The sequence below is a fragment of the Aplidium turbinatum genome, chromosome 4 (genome assembly GCF_918807975.1).
Source record: "Aplidium turbinatum chromosome 4, kaAplTurb1.1, whole genome shotgun sequence".
NCBI lineage: Eukaryota > Metazoa > Chordata > Ascidiacea > Aplousobranchia > Polyclinidae > Aplidium > Aplidium turbinatum.
The window spans coordinates 24,559,834-24,581,385 of NC_137475.1; the positions used below are offsets into that span (position 1 = coordinate 24,559,834).

A 21,552-nucleotide genomic window follows, 5' to 3' on the forward strand; every position below is an offset into this window, starting at 1 on the left:
CACAATAAAGATATATCACTAAAACGCGTTAAAACCCATGGAACTTTATACCTGGCTCCCATCTTTGGAGAACGACACTGTGGTGACTCCCTTACTGTGAGCACGATCGTACCGACGCAAGCACTGGCCAGTTGCCATCTTCCATACCTGTTAATTAAGTTAGTGATTATTCAATCTTCTGCAAGGAATGTTATCTATAAAACGAAAGAACAGGGAACTGAAGTAAAGATTGATTGACATGTGACATTTATCATAAGTTCTAATCCTCAAGACAATGATCAATTGATCATGGTTGTCAAGCCATCAGAAGGACATGTAACAATGGGTGACATGACCTACATTGAAACCAACAAACTCATTTCAGTAAAGCAGGGTTGTCGGTATTTTACCCAACCCAAAAAAACCCGGGTGGGTCCCACTTAAAAAAAACCAAAAAAAACCATAAAAAAACCCAGAGCATCATATTTGTCCAGTTTTTATTAGAAAATTAAAAAAATGAACAAAAACACTACAAGGCACTTAAAACAAACTTTAAATTAGGACTTAAGGATGTGATTGTGAAGTAAATTTCCAAGAATAAACTGAAAACGCAGTGGATATTGTACAGTACACAAAATCAAGTAATGCCACTTTGTGTATACTACATTAAAACTCATTTATGCAAGAAGGCCTTATAGTTAAACTGGTGAAAGTACTACTCTACTGTAGTCTGTATATATGATGTGAAATGCAATTTAGGAGGCTATTTACCAATTACAGATTCTGGATTCTAACGCATGGCTGTTTCAGAGCATTTGCCTAAATGGCCATTGGCCACGCAATCGCTCAATTGCTCATCCATTAGGCTACGGTACTATATATATATAATATAAATGATAAAAAATGTTTAAACATGATGGCATAAATGCTCCTTGCCTTCAAATCTAAAGCAAATGATGCAATAATGTGATTTCTACCACGGTAGCATCAACTTGGTATAGAATTCAGTGGATGATGCAACATCCAACTTGATCTTGAAATTAATGGATGATGCAACATTCAAGCAACAACAGCCCTAGTGCATTATTTTATTGAGTTATGCAAGCATGTACTGTGAGTGAAAGGCACTTCATTCGTAAAAAGTAGTTTTGAGGTGAAATAAGCATGAATCTACCTTTTTTTGCATCTTTTTTAAAAAAAACCAATAAAACCCCCAAAAAAAACGGGTTTTTCTCAACCCTGCAGTAAAGTAGGCTTTAATAAACTTAAAACGTGATTATCCTGCAATTGAAAACTAGCTTTAAAAAATGTTAACAGAAGTATTAAATCACAAACTAAAACAAGACTCAACTTAAACTTCCGATTGCACTGCTACACTGTTAACTGAAAACTAGAGAATGAACCAACACAAAAAAAACCAAGAGAAGCCAAGCCAAGCAATCGGCAAACTCACACTGCGCAGTTGGCAAGAGAGATGTGGTGCATGACGACGCGCGCTACACCACATTCTCCCCCGCCAAAAGGGCCAGACAAGATGTTGACTCAGAAGCCATATCTTTCTGGTGACTTGCGAATTCTAGTAGTCTAACGTCTCAAGATGGGTGTACTGTTGTCGGTAAACCCTTCATTAGTTGATGTGATCGGGTTAGTAATATCACAAGTAGGCCTACTGTCTTCGCGAACGTCAGTAGTTAAATTCGAAGGAGCGTCTGTTGACGGCGTGTTATAATCGTTTGTTAGTATGTTATGGATTTCAGGTTCTTCCGGCATATTTGAGGTAAGATCCGTCGTTGTAGAAAGGCGTTCTTCTGCATCAACCTCAGTTTGAGGAGAGGGTGCCAAATCCGAAGTCGAAACAGTCGCCTCTCTTCCACTTTGATATCGTACACGAGCATAATAGTCCGGGGGCAGAGATGATTGACCTTGCATTGTTGTATTAAGTTTTTTTTACTGTTGATTTTGGTAGCCAAGGGTCTCTATTTTCAGAAACTGCTTGATGACATGTTGTCACCTTTGAGCAATTTGAGAAATTCAAGATGGCGTCCAAAATGGCGCCATTACATAGAAATGACAATAACTCCCTACCCATTCACATTAGGAAGGTGATTTTTGTCTCTATACCTAGGTTGTGGGGGTCTGGCTATCCATTAGAACAAAGTAGGCTATTAGGCTACGTTAATATTGTATTACATAACGGTAATTTCCAAGATGGCCGTCATTACCTACAAATGACCATAACTCCCTACCCATTCACATTAGCAAGGTGATTTGTGTCTCTATACCTAGGTTGTAGAGGTCAAGCTATTCATTGGAACTAAGTATTATGTTAATATTGAATTACATAATGGTAATTTCCAAGATGGCCGCCGTAACACTAAAATATCTTCTATATACACTATTCAACCTTGGAGGAAAATATGAAAAGAAAAACGACCACAGGTGTTATATTATAACAAATGTTCTTTAATAATAAAATTAATTTGCGTTCTTCTGGTGACTATTTACTAGGTTACCTCGTGATGTTAAAGATGATAACTAGCTTTTTTTTCCGACGTTTCGTCAGTCAGCACGACTGACTTTATCAAGGTGGCTAAAACAGGTTAATACAACCTGTTCAGCAACGATGGCACAACACAAAAACATACTGATAAAATGAGTAAAGTAAAGCAGCAAGAATCAGAATTAAAACACGCAACAAGATACCTAGAGGTTAAACTAAATGCAGTGAATGCCTAAAACCAGTAGGCTACTTCCCGCAGCGTACTTCCCGCAGGACTGACGAAACGTCGGAAAAAAAAAGCTAGTTATCATCTTTAACATCACGAGGTAACCTAGTAAATAGTCACCAGAAGAACGCAAATTAATTTTATTACCAAATGCCTGGTGAACAGTCTCTCTCTGTTTTACTATAAATGTTCTTTAATATTGTAAATCTGAATTCTCACACAGACTACCAAAAGCGTATTATACAATTCATAATTATTAAGGATGGGTATTACTTTGCGAAATGATCTACACTGTTGTGCATTGTGTTGCCCATGTGCATCACTAAGACATGCAATCAGCTATGATGTCAGGTTACAGCAACCCTGATTATAACAGGCGCAAAATATTGTGCATTTCATGTTTGCAGAGTTGCAACTACAAGCACGTGAACTGCATGGAGTAATAGCCTACTGTGGCATCCACATTTTATTAGACGTAGTACCATCTGTGGGGCTAGTTCGACTTCATCCGGTAGGGTGACTGGTTGAAGGGACTTGTTTTGGTCATCCTTTACCCAACCATATTCGATTGGGTCCAACTCGGGTGGATTCTGCGATTCTAGTGACTGACATACCAAAGTCTGATAGTGAGTTCTTTTAACATTCTCTTTGAATGCCTCAGTTGTTGGTGGCAAGATACACAATTTCGGTGTTGATGACCCTTTGCATGTTTGTGACAGCCATATCTTTAACCTTGTCTCTGACCTTGTACTACAGTCTGTTTGTCCATAGCACGCGGAAATGAAGGGGATAGCCTGTTGAATAACAGATGCCAAAGAATGCCCTGGTGCACCCAACAAGTTAAATGAGTGCTCCGATCGAAGTGTTTTGAATGCAGTAGCCTTTCCAATTTTAAAATAGGCGACGGTGTCACAGCCAGAAAGTAGCCTACATGTGCCGGGAGTATTCCTTTGACTATTTGACAATGACAATGACACTGACAGTATTGTGGACATTGCCTTTACTTGAACCAATCTGGCCGCTAACTACATTGACTAGAGGCTACCACTGGAGTGTGCCTCAGAATCTAAAGGATTAATGCAAGTGTCGAATTTTTGTCTGATTTCATCTCGGTCTTTCTTGTATTTAGCAATCTTGGCTTTTGCCTCTTCTTTGTGTGTTGTTACCACTTTACTCTGAGTGTCCTCATCCATCATGTCATCCAGATCAGATTCCATCCTGCTGCATGCATGCAAACTAAGGGACCATACCTTCAGCGTTTCTGACTTAAAGCGTGGTGCCAACTATCTCCCAGGATCATGCCCAGGGCCGGATTAAGGGTACTGTAGGCCTAAGGCTGTTTACTAGAGAAGGGCCTATTTTTGCAAACCAAGCTACAAAAAGTAATAAAAATACGTACATGAAAAATTGAAATTATTTGCTGCAAAACAACATAAACATAACAGAAAAATGTTTATTGTCAAATTTGAAGCAGATGTAAAAGATTTTGGAAAGAAAGAAATGGATAGTAGGTACCTATGGTACCTAATGCTTTACCTAATGACACTCTAAACAGGGGGTTTTCAATCTTTTTTCCACCGCGACCCCCTCAGAGCAATCAATGTAGTCTCGCCTCTCCACCCTAAGTATTCAACCAAAGCATATTTAATGCAAAATTTAACCAAATTTGATTCATGCCGACATCCAGTTATGTTTAGTTTTGCTGTTCCAACGTAAACTTCCGAAACGAAAAACGTTTTTTTTGCGATGTTTTCACGGCTTTTATTATATTTCCTCCGATTGTTATTTCCATTTTCTTTCAAGCTTAGCTAGATAATTAGTAGCCTACGTTTCGCACTTTTACCGGTTCAATTTATTGCAATCTTTTATGGATTTATTTAAATCAACTTCAGTGAGATGGTTGGTGCTGGATATTTTTTACTATTACGTTTGTCAATGGAGACCTGTTGCTGAAAGAACTTTCAAACAAAATAGCCGACACTATTTTTTTTTCAATACCATTGAAAACGATACTAAGAAATCTATATTTTGCATAGAATTCTACATAATTTTGCTTTTTTACTATAGCGTTGTTACTGGTTAACTTTAGTCTGCACAAAACAACGTACAAGAACTTGGTGAAAAATATCGCATGCTTTCCTATAGTTAACGCCTTTGCAACGTCTGAAAGCTTAAACGATATAATAACCTCAAGAAGAGGAATGGGCGATTGCGAAAAAAAAAGTTATTAATCTTTCCTGGCAAAAAAGAATTGAAAACAATACACTGGAATTTCAAGCGCCTCGCAAACCTCCAAAAAACGGCTCGTGACCCCCAGGTTGAAAAGCCCTGCTCTAAACTCAGTTTCGGTAAAAGTGGCCCCTACGTGGTTTTGGAAATGGGCTTTTCATATTATATATTGACTCAACTCAGTCATTCGTTTTAAAGCAAAAACTGTAATGTACTGTTATTGGATTTGTATCACTATCAGCCTTACAAATATTGAGGGCCGAATTTTTCCAGGGTCTAAGGCTATAGCCTTATCAGCCTAATGGTTAATCCGGCCCTGAGCATGCCCATACCGCATGAAGGTCCTCTCAATCATCATATCGCTCCAGCTGCCATTCCACAAGCCAGCAGAATGGTGCATAACATGCTCACCCTTCATAAAGTGTGACAACACCTCTTGTGGTAGCCGTTCCATCTCACGAAGGTAGCACAACCTATATCTCGCATAGTTCACATGCCCCGCAGCAAAGAAGTGTGGTAGCATTTGCTTGTAGTTTGCCAAATGATGGGCCGGTCACTTTCGCGCTCAGCCCGTACGAACATCATGGTGAGCAGGACAGGTTTAATCAAGACATCGACCCAAAGTTTGGTAGTTTGACTCTTGCTGGCTTCGGTTTCGAGAATTTGTATGAGGTCATCACTGCAATATAATGGTTTATCTTGAATCCGCGAAGTGCCTCTTCAGCTACCATTCGCAATGCTCTGACGTTCTGGGGAAACTTTTCCCCAGTATGCATTTTCAACACATCGCCAAACACAGAGGACATTATATCTGACAGACCGGTATCAACCATCAGTGTTCCGATAGATCCAATGAAGCTCATTAGAGTGTGCATCCCTCCCAACCGTAGAATAACATTTGAAAACCTGTCTGGATAAGCCCACTGAACTTTTAGAGCACCTTGTACAGCTGCAGATCACAAGTAAAAACTTCGAACTGTTGCCCTACATTGCGTGCGTAGACCTGTGCACAGGCCATTGATGTCATCATGGCATCTGGTTGTGACAGGTTCATATCACTTAAGAGAAGGTAAACAGCCGACGTCTTTGGTTGTGCTAAATGACCCTGTCCACGTGCATCCCTAGTATTGTACCCATTGTATTCAGGACAATCTAGTGCGCTTTTCATGTCTTAAAGGAACGCAAAGTCCATCTCACTGGCTCTTCCCTTTGAAATTACTTGTGCCAACATACGCAAGGGATGAACTGATCGTTTGGGGGTGTTCTGTGGCATTGGAGGCTTCTTGGGACATTATATATCTTTATTTCGACGTCATACTCGAGTGCCTCAATCATATCTTCCTTTTTCACACGTCTAATGGTGTCTTCTTGGACTGTTTTACTACTGTTAATGTCTGGTTGTGTGATCAGTATGGCAAGGGAATGTGTGGATGACTTTCCGTTGGGAGACGATATGTTCATCTTGGACGCCATCTTGGAAATTACCATTATGTAATACGATATTAACGTAATACTTAGTTCTAATGGATAGCTTGACCCCTACAACCTAGGTATAGAGACAGAAATCACCTTCCTAATGTGAATGGGTAGAGAGTTATGGTCATTTATAGGTAATGGCGGCCATCTTGGACGCCATCTTGGAAATTACCATTATGTAATACGATATTAACATAATACTTAGTTCTAATAGATAGCTTGACCCCTACAACCTAGGTATAGAGACAGAAATCACCTTCCTAAGGTGAATGGGTAGAGAGTTATGGTCATTTCTATGTAATGGCGGCCATCTTGGACGCCATCTTGGAAATTACCATTATGTAATACAATATTAACGTAATACTTAGTTCTAATGGATAGCTTGACCTCAACAACCTAGGTATAGAGACAGAAATCACCTTCCTAATGTGAATGGGTAGGGAGTTGTGGTCATTTCTAGGTAATGGCGGCCATCTTGGACGCCATCTTGAATTTCTCAAATTGCTCAAAGGTGACAACATGGCATCAAGCAGTTTCTGAAAATAGAGACCCTTGGCTACCAGAATCAACAGTAAAAATAACTTAATACAACAATGCAAGGGGGGGAAATGGCATTTGGCTCCCAGACTATAAGTAGGATTCGCATTGAGTAATATTACTGGATCACAGACAAGTTCACCTTGATTACGCACAAAGCGTCGCAATAAAACTGGTTTACCGGAGTCCAAAAGCCACGAAGGCATTGCCAAGTAAATTGATTGTGGATTGTCTAATGTTCGATTTGTCTTTATTTTTTAAAAGTAAATCCATTCTTCTCTGCAGCATCAAGCAAGGCATTTAAGTTTTCATCATGTTCTTGTATAGTTTCCCCTGTAACGGTCAGATCATCTAAATAGGCGTAAACTTTCTTCACATTGTATCTTTTGATGAAGTCATCCATAACTCTCTGAAAGGCAGCAACTCCATTTGTTACACCAAAAGGCGGTCTTTTGTATTGGTACAAATGGCCGAGAGATTCGAATGCTGTAAATGGTCTTTCTTCTTGCAAGAGGGAAACTTGGTGGTAAGCGGACCGAAGATCAAGAGAGCTGTAGATTTTATCTTTTGCAACCTTGTTGACAATGTCTTCAATTCGCGGAAGGGGATACGCGTCCAAAACGGTTGACGGTCTGTGAGTAATCGATCACAAGCCGGCATTTATGTTGATTCCGGACAACAAGCACCTGCTATCTACACGGAGATCTTGAAGGTTCAATTATGTCTTCACGGCTAATAGTCTTTACACCTCCTTTTCAATATATGCGACGTCATCTTTTGAATAAGAACGGGAAGGGGCTGCAACAGGTTTATAATTAGGTTGCATGTATTGGAAAAGACTTGGTGGATCCACGCGAGCTGAGGTAAGTGCTACGAGCTTGGGTGTTGCTGAGGAAATTACAAGCAGTTTTTCGGGGCCAAAAAACTGAAAGGTGACTTTCTCGTGTTTTTGAAAGAAATTTTGGCCTAAAATCACATCAGCACAAGAGTTTGGAATGACATCGAAACAAATCTTTGGATAACTTCTATCGAGGAGTTCAAGATGCACACAAGCACAGCCATCGGTCTTGACCAAGTGATGGGTCGACGCAATGGTCACAGTGTGAGGTTGTTTTGTAAGGTTTATCTTCAGCTTGTTTACCAATTTTCTATCAATAAAGTTATCCGAGGCACCTGAATCCAGCAAGGCTTTAACTGGATGTCCATTTACCAAAGCGTCCACCACAGTGCGATGTAGGCAGTTAGGAGCTCCAGCAAAATATAACGGGCCCCTGTGACGGAAAAGCGTTGACGAGTAATTAAGAGAATCCGCGTTAGCAACTGGGTTTACTGCAGCAGAAGCCAAAGATACTGATGAACTTTTACTGCGACAGACCTTGGAAAAATGCCCTAGTTTTCCACAATTGTAGCATTTCAGTTTGTGTGCTGGACAGGACCAACGGTCATGGAGTGGTCCGTTACAAAAGTAACATGATTTTCTGGTTTGTACCTTGGACTTGGAAGTGGCTGCAGAAACGTCGTGATCCTTGTGCTCTGGACGCATGTTGTTACCTTCTCGCGCATAATTTGTCGTTGAGGCTATCGAAGTGTTTGCAGCTCTCCCCATGATGCAAGATTGTTGCTGTGCTCTTTCTATACTGTCGCTCAGTTCCGAAGCACGTTGAAGGTCTATGTTATTCTCTTCCAAAAGACGTTGGCGGATGACAGGAGACTGTAAGCCATTTATGAAAGAATCCCAAATAAGCTGCTCTTTATACGTTTGGGCAGAAACGTCTCCAAAAGTGCAGTCCTTAGAGAGTAGTTTCAGCGCTCTAAGGAATTCCAAGATCGTTTCTCCACTGGCTTGCTTTCGGCTGATTAGTAAATGCCTGGCGTAGACATTGTTCTTCTTCTTAACGTATGTTCTCTTGAGAGTATCTATAATTTCATCATAGCCGTCAACTTCCTCGACATAGAGGTATACTTCTGAGGACAAGAAGCTACGTATTATTCTAGTTTTGTTGATATTAGGAGTTCCTTCCTGGCGAACCTCTTCAAGTGTAGCGATGTAGTCAGTGACAGTCTGAAACCAGAACTTGAAAATGGTAGGAGCGTCAGCGGAGTTAGGATCAACTGAAAGGTCTTTAGGACGAGGAATATGTCTGTCCATCTTTCTCATTTTTGCTTAACTAAGTTTATTAAATTGACATGACCTACATTGAAACCAACAAACTTATTTCAGTAAAGTAGGCTTTAATAAACTTAAAACGTGATTATCCTGCAATTGAAAACTAGCTTTAAAGAATTTTAACAGAAAGTATTAAATGACAAACTAAAACAAGACTCTACTTAAACTGCCGATTGCACTGCTACACTGTTAACTGAAAACTAGAGAATGAACCAACACGAAAGAAGCCAAGAGAAGCCAAGCCAGGCAATCGGCAAACTCACACTGCGCTGTTGGCAAGAGAGATGTGGTGCGTGACGACGCGCGCTACACCACAATGGGGATCTTGATTTATCTCGACTGGGTATAAACCTATGATAGATTAAACAAGGGGTTCACTGGCTTTGTTACTGGAGTCCCCCATACACATCAGATGAGGGAGCACGTCTTTTAGGCACAGACAGTTAGGCGCTGGTCAAATAGGTAGGGATGGGCAAAATAGAATACCGAATATAGAATAACCGGTTGTAGAGCCAAACCGGTTTCAAAATGCATATGAAATCGGATAATTGAAACCGCTTTAACGATCGACTTCGTTCAAGTCCGTTTGATCGCAACGAATTCGCTACAGCGAAAGTACAATTGTTTATCGATTTAGTGCGATGCGGCGTAGGAAAAACGCACTTTTCTTGTCAAGCGCTTTGTAGTCCTCACAGTCTTGCGGAAGTGTGGTACGAAACAGCTTAATCCGCTTTCAGGATTTTTCTCTATTTCGGTACCACAAACCTAACTTGTTTCTGGTAGAATAGAAGGGTCGACTAGCCTTCGCTCAGCACTCAACATGTCTGTGTGTTATTTTATTTGCATCAACAGCGCACGGGTACAAATAATTGACACGGCGAGAGAGCACAAACAAACATAGCCAGGTCGAAGACTTTCAGAAACCGGCCTGCCACACACCGCGGCGGCGGGGAGCGGCGTGATTTAGGGGTGACGATGCACCCGGAGGGGTAAGTATACCAGCTTAGGTCGCGGGGGCCAGGCTGGGGAGTCGAGGTACCTGTGGAGGGAGAGTGTGGATCGAAAACGTTACATGACCCGTCCGCAAATTTAGAATGGCGGAGCGGGCCAGGGAGACAGACTCTTTCTGCATTGCCCAGAAAGATGGCCTGCGACGGGCCGGGCGACCCGTCGCGTGTGGACGCTGGAACCGGCAGTTATTGACCGCCGGGCGGCAACCACGTCTCTCTCACGCGACCTCGGCGCATGTAAGGCAACGTCGACCACAGGGTGTGAGGACTAGCAAACCTCCCCCGCACTGGGACCCCCCTAACGCCAGGGTTGCCAGGTTGGCCTATTTGGGGCAAACTTTCAGAAATCTGGCTCTTTTTGAAGCTGTTTGGCCCCCTAATTTTTGGTTGGCTCTTTATGAACAGGCTGAGAATTATTTCCTAGATTTTAATGTAAGCTTCAGCAATATGGCAATCAAAACGTGTTTTTTGGCAACTCTTGACTTTCTGATTTTTCACCCTGTTTTCTTTTCACACCCGGCTTGACATCAGCATGACCTTTTTTTAGTGAGTTGAAGGGTTAGCTCTCCAATTTTGGTTGGCTCTTTGGCCCTTTTTGAAAACCAGTTGGTTTCTTAAGTTTTAATTTAGCTCTTTAGCTTTTTTGGGCCTTGTTTGGCCGTTTTCAAAATGTGAGGGATTGTAGAATGTTTTTTTGCAAGTGATTCTTTTTGCCTTGTCCTCTGGAGAAGGTGGTAACAGAACACTAGTAAGGATACTGTGGCAGTGTAATACTGGTACAGGTATACTATTTTATTTCAATTGTGTTTTTGGACTTGATCCAGGAAGACTAGGATGCCAAAGAAGTAGAAAGCAGGATATGAGAGCTGTACCGGTAGGAAATACAATAGTAGGCCTGTGGTAATTGGGGAAAACTTCGAATGGGAGGATGATAGTGAATTGAATGTGGAAATGTTTATTTGACTGTTGGATAACTTGGTGGAATTTATTGGGGTCACATTTTCTGCATGACTTTTTGTAAATTGTTTATTTGTTATTGTTGTGTCTCTCCAGAAGCATGATCTAACATGCTGTATGGTCTGTATATGTTATGTTTCAGTGCTGAAATGTCTGTATTGCTAAGAATGTGTTGTTAATTCAGTGAAATTGCTTCTTAGTACTTGAAAATTGAGCTGGCCCTATTTTTGGCACCTTGTTTTAGAAGTTGGCTCTTTTTGGCCCTTTTTAAACGTGCAGTTGGCTTCTTGCCAAATTTACATCTGGTAACCCTGCCTAACGCTCAGAACAATGCAGGGCACTCTACCTTGGCGTGTCTCGGGAAAACCCAGCCCTGAGACACTGGTGGTGGTGGGTTGTTATGTGGCACGAAACAGCTTAATCCGCTTTGGGGATTTTGCTCTGTTTCGGCACCACAAACATAAGTTGTTTGTCATAGAACACAAGGGTCGACTTGCCTTCGCTGAGCAACCCAACATCGGAAGCTCCCACTCTCGTATGTAGGGCAACGTCGACCACAGGGTGTGAGGATTAGCAACCCTCCCCGCAGAAGTACGTACGGGTAGCTGGCTTTGTCTTAGCTTTTACTACTGGTATGTCAGTACAGTGACATGGACGACTTGTTGAGCTGTGGGATTGAAGATGCTACGTGCAGTAGTGAATATGAATCAGCAAATTTGGTTTCACCACCTTTAGAAATAGATACCTATCTCACGTTGTTGAAAGCATCGACTATATCTCTTCAAAATGCCCTTGTTTGGTGGAAAGCAAACAAAAACCAATTTTCTTGTTTATGTCAGTTAGTTTCAAAATATTTTTGTGTAGGCCTACGGTACCTGCTACATCTGCTTCTTCAGAGATGTTTTTCAAGTGCAGGTTTAACTGCCACTAAGTTGAGATCTCGTTTGACTGGTGAAAATTTAGAAAGCCTAAATTTGTTACACTGCGATAAGCATTTTTTGTGATGTTTATTGTTTTTGTAAAGTCATAAAAATCATTAAAATGTGTCATGGCAAAAACTGTCAATTATTCTAGAATAGATATCTGTATTCTATATTCGGTTTCAGTATTCTAGAATATTCTAGAATAGCTAATTATTCTATTTTGCCCATCCCTACAAATAGGCATGCACACTGTGGCGTCAGAATATTTAGGTGCGGAGCACTGTGGCGCCCGGTCATTTAGGTGCTATTCCTAGTAAAGTCTGCAGATTATATCACCTTGGCAGGTAGAGCAATGCTTTTCACACAAAATGTTATACTGAACAGAAAAATATATTATTTTGTTAATACAACGCGCGTGCATTTAATTATTTATTGTTAGTCATGGCTTCAGTAAGTGAGCTAGACAGTAGACCATGTCGTCCATGACTGCCCAATCCATCAACCACCACATGGAACGCTTGGACTGAAGACCCTGGATGATGAGACTGTCGAGTGGCTGATGACTTCATGCCCAAACATATAGTCCAGAAGAAAGCTCATACGACGAAGAAGAAGTAAGTGAGCTGGTTTATCCGGCAATAATTTTCACACAAAATGTTATATTGAACAGAAAAATATATGTCATGGCTTCCGTGAGTGAAGCTACTTAAACCGGCAATGCTTTCCACACAAAATGTTACATTGAACAGAAAAATATTTGTTGTTTTAATGCCCGTGTTCGGCATTTATTTGTTGTTAGTGCAGGTTTACATGCTTTATCAGTAAATTATTCAAGTTTCCGAACATGACTGAGTTCACTTTTAGTATATATATGTAAAATAATAACTACACAAAACAGAAATATCAGTAAAAAACATGCCGTAGCCTATATTCAAGCGGGTAGTAAAATTTTTGGTGTGCAGTGCCTGACTATGCATTATGCAAGTACAGCAAAGAGCCCGTTTAGCAAACTCTTTTGTTTGAAAAGGTACACAAGGTGTAATGATGAAGATTTTTATTAAACAAATAATAAATACGGAAAATGCTCAATGAAACATTGCAAATAATAAAATAACCTACCTACATATAAAACACAATGAACATACAAAAGGTAATTTGAAAAGTTAAGGTCCCATGTGGAAATTGTGGCTTACTCCATCAAAGAAACTCCCACATTGTTTGACTGGAGCCGACTTTGCTAATCAGACTTTACTAGGAATAGCACCTAAATGACCGGACGCCACAGTGCTCCGCACCTAAATATCCTGACGCCACAGTGTGTGCGACTGCGTGTCTATTTGACCGGCACCTAACTGTCTGCAGCTAAAAGACGTGGACCCTCAGATGAACAGTGTAGCGGACGGTGAGTGGTCTGAACATCTGCCCATACCTAGCTGTAGCTGCTACAGTAACATCCCGGTTACCAGCGTGTAGCGGGGATGATCTTGAGATTAATACCTTACTCCTTTTGCGAGTATGAGTTTATTGCAAAGAAAGGAATGAACTTCCACGTCGGAACGTTGTAGCCAAATAATGCCTTGAATTCAAATAGAACGAGCTAAACTAAGTCAGAGCAGAAAAACTACACTACAACCATAATTAAACTAATATCGTGATTTCCAAGAAAGGAATCCGTGGCAAACTGACCGAGAAAATAAGGCACCACACAACTGGCCGACAAAAAACATTACTGAAAACTCACACACTGAACTGTGTTTCACGCTGAACGATTGATTTTAAAGGGGCTTATTGCTTCAAGCATGTGTCAAATGGTCAAATGCGCAACGCTACAACAACGTAAAACTAAAGGAAACGCCCTAATCTTCAGCCAGCGTTCCAAATTCCTAACAAGTACAATTTTCACAATGGCAATTATACTAAGGCAAACACGAAAAGGGCCGCAGGCGCTACAAACAGTTTATAGCGTAGAATCCATAAAAAAATCCTTGATAATAAAAATATACCACATTTTCGGTGATACCAATGGCAATACTTTAGTGTTGCAAAAAAATAATTTTGGTATTGGCTAGGAAATAGATTGAATGCTAAGTTTGAACTTATTCGCATAAAACCAGTAGCATTGATAAGGAATCTAGAAAATACTTTTGGACCCGGGATGATCTAAGAGGCCAGTAATCTTTCTAAGGAGACCAAAAAATTACAAAAACCATAGTGTATACTTTGGATGCAGTGGTTCCCAAAGTGGGCACCAGCGCCCGTGGGCGATTGGGGGAGCTGAGAGTAAATCGGGGCAGTTACAAGAAGAGGATTGCAAAGCATTTTTTGTCATGTTTCGCTTCAAAGAAATACAAAAGAAGACGGTGACTGTAAAAGCTTTGTGGCAGATATTGTGGTAATTATTTTGGCAACGTTGCTTTGCAGTGCTTTACAAATTTGTTGAGGTTGTAACGCATGACTTATTTTGAAGCATTGCGATTACGCAAATCCAATCTTACAATCCGAGAATATTTTGATCAAGTTTTGAGTTTACCTACTGTTTCAGAAATGTGAATTTCATTCATCTAACTTTGTAACGTCATAATAGTTTTTTTTTAATTTTTGGTTTTATTTTTTTGTTGAAGGGGGCTTTTGATACTCTGTTTGTTGACCAAGGGGACGCTATTAAAAAAAAGTTTGAGAAATCTTGATTTGGAGTCCGAGGATGTCATTGGTTCTGGCCCAAATTATCCTCGGAACGACCTTGCGTAAAACTATTAAAAAATCTTTGAATTGGCATAAATTATCTGTAGATTCATTATCCCTTCTTAATGTTTCAACCAATCAAATCTCAACTGCATTGTTGTGTCATAATAGTGGTGCGACTAGTGTCTAGTAACTACTAAAAGGCCACCAGGAATGGGCACTGCGATACAAAGGAAAAAAACAGAAATTATAATTGGAGTTTCTGAAAAATTAATAAAGGGTTTGTGTAAACTTTCGAAATAGGCTATTATAATTGAGAATAAGATATAAAATTTAAGCCAAGTCCTGTCAACAAATACTATTCGACAAGTAGCATTCGTTCTAAGGGCGCTTGTCGTTTGGTTGACGCTGTGGCCAGGCTTGATAAGACTACCTATGAAGGTTCTTTGAAATGCCTCTTTACAAAAGTACATAACGAGTATTAGGGTGGAGTGAAAAAAATTTTTTTTTTCAAATCAAAAAATCAGATTAACCAAAATTGGCGTATGGACCTAAAACCAACTTCTGAGAAGGTTTTGGGTTTGTGCCACCTACACCGAGGTGGCCCATAATTTTTAAAGGTCATCCGAGGGTCAAATTTCATGAAAATCCCATAACTTGGAAACCGGTTAAGCTAGAATGTTGGTTTTTGGCTTAAAAGTTCCAGAAGGTCCATGTTTATATATGCTCTAATGCAACTTTTGTCTCTATTTTAACTATATAAGCTGATAATAATAAAAAATGACGTTTTAGTTTGAAAGCTATATGTAACGTGGAGAATTGAAAATGCTATATTTGAACTATTTGCACCCATAGTTATGTGTTAAAGCATAATAGGTACAAACTGACTAAGTACTGCTTAAAATACTTTATAAGTAGTTGGTACAAAGGTTATGCAAGCAGCAATCATGGATATGTGACAAACAAACTCAATGACAAAAATGATGTAGCAAAGACTCATATGCAATAATGTTGCAATGCTATTTGACATCAAGTTTCAAAATTTACATCTTTGGTTTCCATGAAATTTATAAGAAACTACTTACAATCAGGGTCACATTATAAAAAATATCATGTGGTGAAAAAATATTGAAAACCTTCAACCTGAAAACATTAGGACTATCAAAGTCAGAAAAAATATATTTCTACTCTAATCCATTGCAAATTTGGGCAAGGCTGACTCTGCTTTGGTAAAGACCCTTGCCAACCTTAATCCACCACTGTTTGCAATGAGTGTTACAGAAACCATGACATCAACTCATTTATAATTACACATATCCAATGGCAATACACAGCCAGGGGCTCCGAGAGGGGGAAAGTCGGGCAACTTTCCCCCCTAGCATAATATTGTGAAGGAAAAACGAGTAGTTTTTCGTTTGTGCACGTTTGAGGGGGGCCCATTTTTGCCACTAAAATGATAGTGTAACAACTTAAAAAAAAACAAATTTTTGAATAAAATAGGCAGTTCCAAGTATTTTTCGATCATAGCATATGCAACTTCAAATGTATCTCATCACGAACGAATCATTCTTGTATTAAGGTAAGCATTGTTAAACTGTTTCAAGACGTAAAATTTGATGCCTGTTAAGCCTACTGATTTCTGCATCATCAATTTTCTATTGTTTTAACTTAAAAACTGGTACTGCTGCGATTGGCTAAGCGTGTAGCCTACTATTTTTGCTTGACCAACGGAACCTTGACTTCAAAAACTGCATTGGCCAGGCGTAAGTCCACCGGTGTTAGCTCAGTGGTTATGCGCCCGGCTCGAGATCATGCAGCGCTGGTTTGACTCTCGTGGTCATATCATTTTTGGAGTAAGTGATCAACTGTAGCTTGTGTCATTTTCAAGTGTAACCAGGCCAGATAGGAAATTCAAAATAAAACTGCCTCATTCAAGAAGCCTACTTGAGCAGTTTCAAATCCATCCTTCTCTGCATTTGTTTTTCCTTTACAATATTATGCTAGGGGGGAAAGTTGCCCGACTTCCCCCCCTTCTCGGAGCCCCTGGCTGTGTATCGTTATTGGATATGTGTAATTATAAATCAGTTGATGTCATAGTTTCTGTAACACTCATTGCAAACAGTGGTGGATTAAGGTTGGTCTTTACCAAGGGTCTTTACCAAAGCAGAGTCAGCCTTGCCCAAATTTGCAATGGATTAGAGTCGAAATATATTTTTTCTGACTTTGATAGTGCTGATGCTTTCAGGTTGAAGGTTTTCAATATTTTTTCACCACATGATAATTTTTATAATGCGACCCTGATTGTAAGTAGTTTCTTATAAATTTCATGGAACCAAAGATGTAAATTTTGAAACTTGATGTCAAATAGCATTGCAACATTATTGCATATGAGTCTTTGCTACATCATTTTTGTCATTGAGTTTGTTTGTCACATATCCATGATTGCTGCTTGCATATCCTTTGTACCAACTACTTAGAAAGTATTTTAAGCAGTACTTAGTCAGTTTGTACCTATTATGCCTTAACACACAACTATGGGTGCAAATAGTTCAAATATAGCATTTTCACTTCTTTGTTGCATAGCTTTCAAACTAAAACGTCATTTTTTATTATTATCAGCTTATATAGTTAAAATAGAGACAAAAGTTGCATTAGAGCATATATAAACATGGACCTTCTGGAACTTTTAAGCCAAAAACCAACATTCTAGCTTAACCGGTTTCCAAGTTATGGGATTTTCATGAAATTTGGCCCTCGGATGACCTTTAAAAATTATGGGCCACCTCGGTGTAGGTGGCACAAACCCAAAACCTTCTCAGAAGTTGGTTTTAGGTCCATACGCCAATTTTGGTTAATCTGATTTTTTGATTTGAAAAAAAAAATTTTTTTCACTCCACCCTAACGAGTATGAACAAAAGAATAAATTTAATATTCATGCCTATATTATGAACACAGTTGGAAACGTTATTGTAATTTAATTTCGTCTCGAGTTTCTGTTGGTCTCCACTACTTTGAATTTATATTTAATGTGGGAAGTTTTTATGTAATTTAACGTGGAAAGTAACTGCTCACACATCTTTGGCCAACCTTTAAAATAATGTGTGTTTCATTTTTTCTTGCCTTCAACCGCCTTGCATTACATAACTTTGTAAATTTTATTGTGTATGTCATTTGCTTTGAGGATGCGCATTGTCATGGTGCACGAAACGTCAGTGAGGCATTAAATCAACCTGTTTGTTGATACTTCTACTTTCACCAGATGAACGTTGCAACTAGTGCTAGAAACGATAGTTGTCCTGATGAATACCCAAACTTTGCAGTATTCAGTGTTTTTGCTGAACAATTATCTAGAGATCAGACTGCACAAGAACAGCAAGGTGATTGATTTTTTCTCCTTCAGGTGGACTATTGAATAGCTGTAATATTTCTAGTACACAATAACAACAGTAAGAAACCGCACTTGAAAACAACTTGTAAAACCAATAACCTTTACTGCATACAATGTAAAAATTACTTTGTTAGAATTCAAATAATAAAAATATTCTCTTGTCAAAAAATGTAAAATATGAACCGGCAATTAGGATGAATATAGTAGTAGTACCGGTATATGCTAAACTAAAATCGACAAATTGCTTTGAATTCTTAAAATATGGCTACCTTAATTTTCCCTTCTTGATCTCCACTGGCGAGCATTTCACTGTCTCGGCTGAACACGATACACAGGACGGCATTGTCCATCATCATGAATTTATCCTGAGCTTGAAACTGCAAGTCTTTGCGGATTTTGCCCGTTGCAAAGTTCCAAACTTCAATAAAGCCATCGACACTGAAATAACTGGTTTTAGAGACAAGAATAGGGAGTGGTCGATTGGTGATGGCTTATAACTAAATGCGTATAATTACGCGCTCTGCATTTGCAAACACGCAGGGACTTCATATTAAAGGGTGCAAGACAATGTTCGCTTTGGATTTGTCTGCCTAACAGTAACAAGAATTCAATTATTTGACAGACTTACAAAACGATTACACTCATCAGATTTGTGGAGTCAAATTTGAAACATTTTTGTGTGATGTGAGTGGTGTAAGGTGTTTTAATATGTGTGTTAGACACTTGATTACTAAAAAAATTACATAACATCTTCATCATAATTTAGCAGATATCGATTCAATACAGATACTGTATAGTGGCATCCACAATTGATGATGATGATGTTCGCCCTTCGTTTCCGAAGATGGCCAATGAGACTGAGATCAAGCTTATTTTAATTTTTTTTTAGTGTTGGCTTTGGTCAGTGTACGCTGCATGAGTGCGGAGATGGCTGATGAGGCCTATCTGTGCGGTGAAACTTCTGCTGCAGGATGGACATTGGAAGGATGGTTGGCTAGGGCCAGGGTTGTTTGAGGATCGGGCCTTGCGATGTTCTCGTTTTTTGACAGCAGATAGCTCACGGTGTTTCTCAGCTGATTCTGCGCCTTTATAAATAAGACTGCGCCATGTTGGTCGTTCTGCGGCTAAGTCTTCCCACGAATCTACGTCGATGGCGAATTCTTTCATGGAAGCTTTTAAAGTGTCCTTAAAGCGTTTTCTTTGACCACCTACATGACGTTTGCCGTTAGTCAGTTCTCCGTAGAGCAGTTGTTTAGGAATGCGATGGTTCGGCATCCGGTGGACGTGGCCAGCCCATCTTATTTGTGCTTTTTTTTACGAGGGTAAGAGTGCTGGGCATGTTTGCTTTACTGAGAACTTCGGTGTCTGGGACTTTGTCCTGCCATCGAATCTTGAGGAGCTTTCGGAGGCAGGAGAGGTGGAAGTGGTTCACCTGCCTTTCGTGTCTCCTATAAAGAGTCGAGGCCTCACGTGCATACAGAAGGGTCGTCAGAATAATTGTTTTGTAAACTTTTAGCTTTGTGGGCAGCTTGATTCCCCGCCTCTCCCATACGTTAGACCTCAATCTACCGAAGGCGATAGATGCTTTGGCAATTCTGTTGTTGATTTCCAGGTCAATGGTGGCTGTGTTAGAAATAGTACTACCGAGATACTTGAAACTTTGACATGCATGTAGTTTCTGGTCGTTTACAGTGATGAGTGGTTTGCTATAGGATTTTCCAGGGGCTGGTTGATACATTGCCTCTGTTTTTTTAGTGCTGATTGTTAGTCCAAAATTATCGCAAGCAGAGGAGAACTTATTCATTTGTTGTTGGATTTCGCTTTTGGAACAGGCGTTCAGGGCACAGTCATCCACGTACAGAAGTTCCTTAATGACAGTTTCGGTCACTTTGGTGATTGCTTTGAAGCGTCTCAGGTTAAAAAGTTTTCCGTCACAACGATAGCGAATTGGAATACCATTGCAGTCTTCATCTCTGAAAGCATCTGTTAGCATTGCTGAAAACATCATGCTAAATAAGGTAGGTGCCAGGACACAGCCCTGTTTAACGCCGTTTGTAACTGGGAAGGCTTCAGAGAAAACATTGTCATCAACAACGTAGGCCATCATTCCATCATGAAATTGTCTTACAATGGAGATGTATGTGTTTGGGCATCCGTATTTGTACATGATCTTCCACAATCCTTCCCTGCTCACTGTATCAAAAGCTTTTGTCAAATCGACAAAGACAGTGTAGAGGTCTTGGTGTTGCTCCATGCATTTTTCTTGAAGCTGTCTGGCCGCAAAGATCATATCTACAGTTCCTCGGCCCTGGCGAAATCCACACTGGCTTTCAGGGAGGAGGCCTTGCTCGAGATGGTTCAAGAGGCGGTTCAGTAAGACACGAGCCAGAGTTTTTCCAGCAATTGACAGGAGGGAGATTCCTCGATGGTTGTCGCACAGTTGGGGATTTCCCTTGCGTTTGTAAATGTGCACTATGGATGCATCTTTGAAATCCTGGGGAAGTACACCTGTAACCCACATTAATTGAAATAGTTCAGTAAGACTGTCAACAAGGTCCTTGCCGCCTGATTTGTAGATCTCTGCTGGTATAGAGTCAGGTCCGGGGGCTTTTCCCAAGGGTAAAAGGTCGATGGCTTTCTGAACTTCATCAACTGTTGGGAGGGCGTCGAGTTCACGATTGGTGGTTACCTGAGGGAGGCGATCAATGACTTCGTCGTTTATCTCTGAAGGCCGGTTGAGAACGTCATGGAAGTGTTCGGCCCACCTTTGTAAGATTTGGCTCTTGGTAGTGAGCAGAGTTGATCCATCGATGTTAAAGAGAGGGCGTGGTTTAGAGGTGGACGGACCATACACAGTTTTTAAGGCGGTGTAAAAACGCTTAGTGTCATGCTTATCTGCATAGCTTTGGATCTCATCAACTTTAGCAATAAGCCAAGAGTCTTGCATGTTTCGTAACTTGGCTTGAATCTTGCTGCGTATATTGGTAAAGGCAGTTTTCTTGGAAACATCTAGGGGGTTGCGCTGGTGATCTCTAAGTAGAAGTCGCTTGGTTTCCAGCATTTCCATGATCTCTGCATCGTTTTCATCAAACCAGTCTTGATGGTTTCTGACTGCGGGGCCTAGTACCTCAGATGCGGTGGAGTGTACTGTGTCTCGCAGAGCGGTCCATTGACTTTCAATGTTGTTATCACTACTGGTTGTGGTTGAGGGATTGTTCTTCAGGGCACATTGAAACTCCTTCACAGTGTCAGGGGACTTCAGCCGGTTGACATTGAGCCGTTTTGTGACTGTTTGGCCTTGAGGTCTTCTCTTGGGCTTGATGTGAAGCGATAGGTTGGAGACTATTAAGCGGTGATCAGTCCAGCAGTCAGCACCACACATGGCTTTGGTCACACGTACGTCATGTTTGTCTTTGGCTCTGGTTATGACATAATCAATGAGATGCCAGTGTTTAGAGCGGGGGTGCATCCATGATGT

General features: G+C 40.4%; 1 protein-coding gene across 1 annotated transcript in view; it reads right to left on the reverse strand.

Moving 5' to 3' along the window:
- The window catches only part of LOC145768569 (WD40 repeat-containing protein SMU1-like), a 46,399-nt gene that overhangs the window by 10,924 nt on the left and 13,923 nt on the right, over positions 1-21,552 (reverse strand). The window contains exons 5-6 of the mRNA XM_082580095.1: positions 18,344-18,512; positions 52-147 (exon numbers count right to left, since the gene is read on the reverse strand). Of these exons, the coding sequence (XP_082436221.1) occupies positions 52-147; positions 18,344-18,512 (265 nt within the window). The remainder of the gene's footprint in view (positions 1-51; positions 148-18,343; positions 18,513-21,552) is intronic.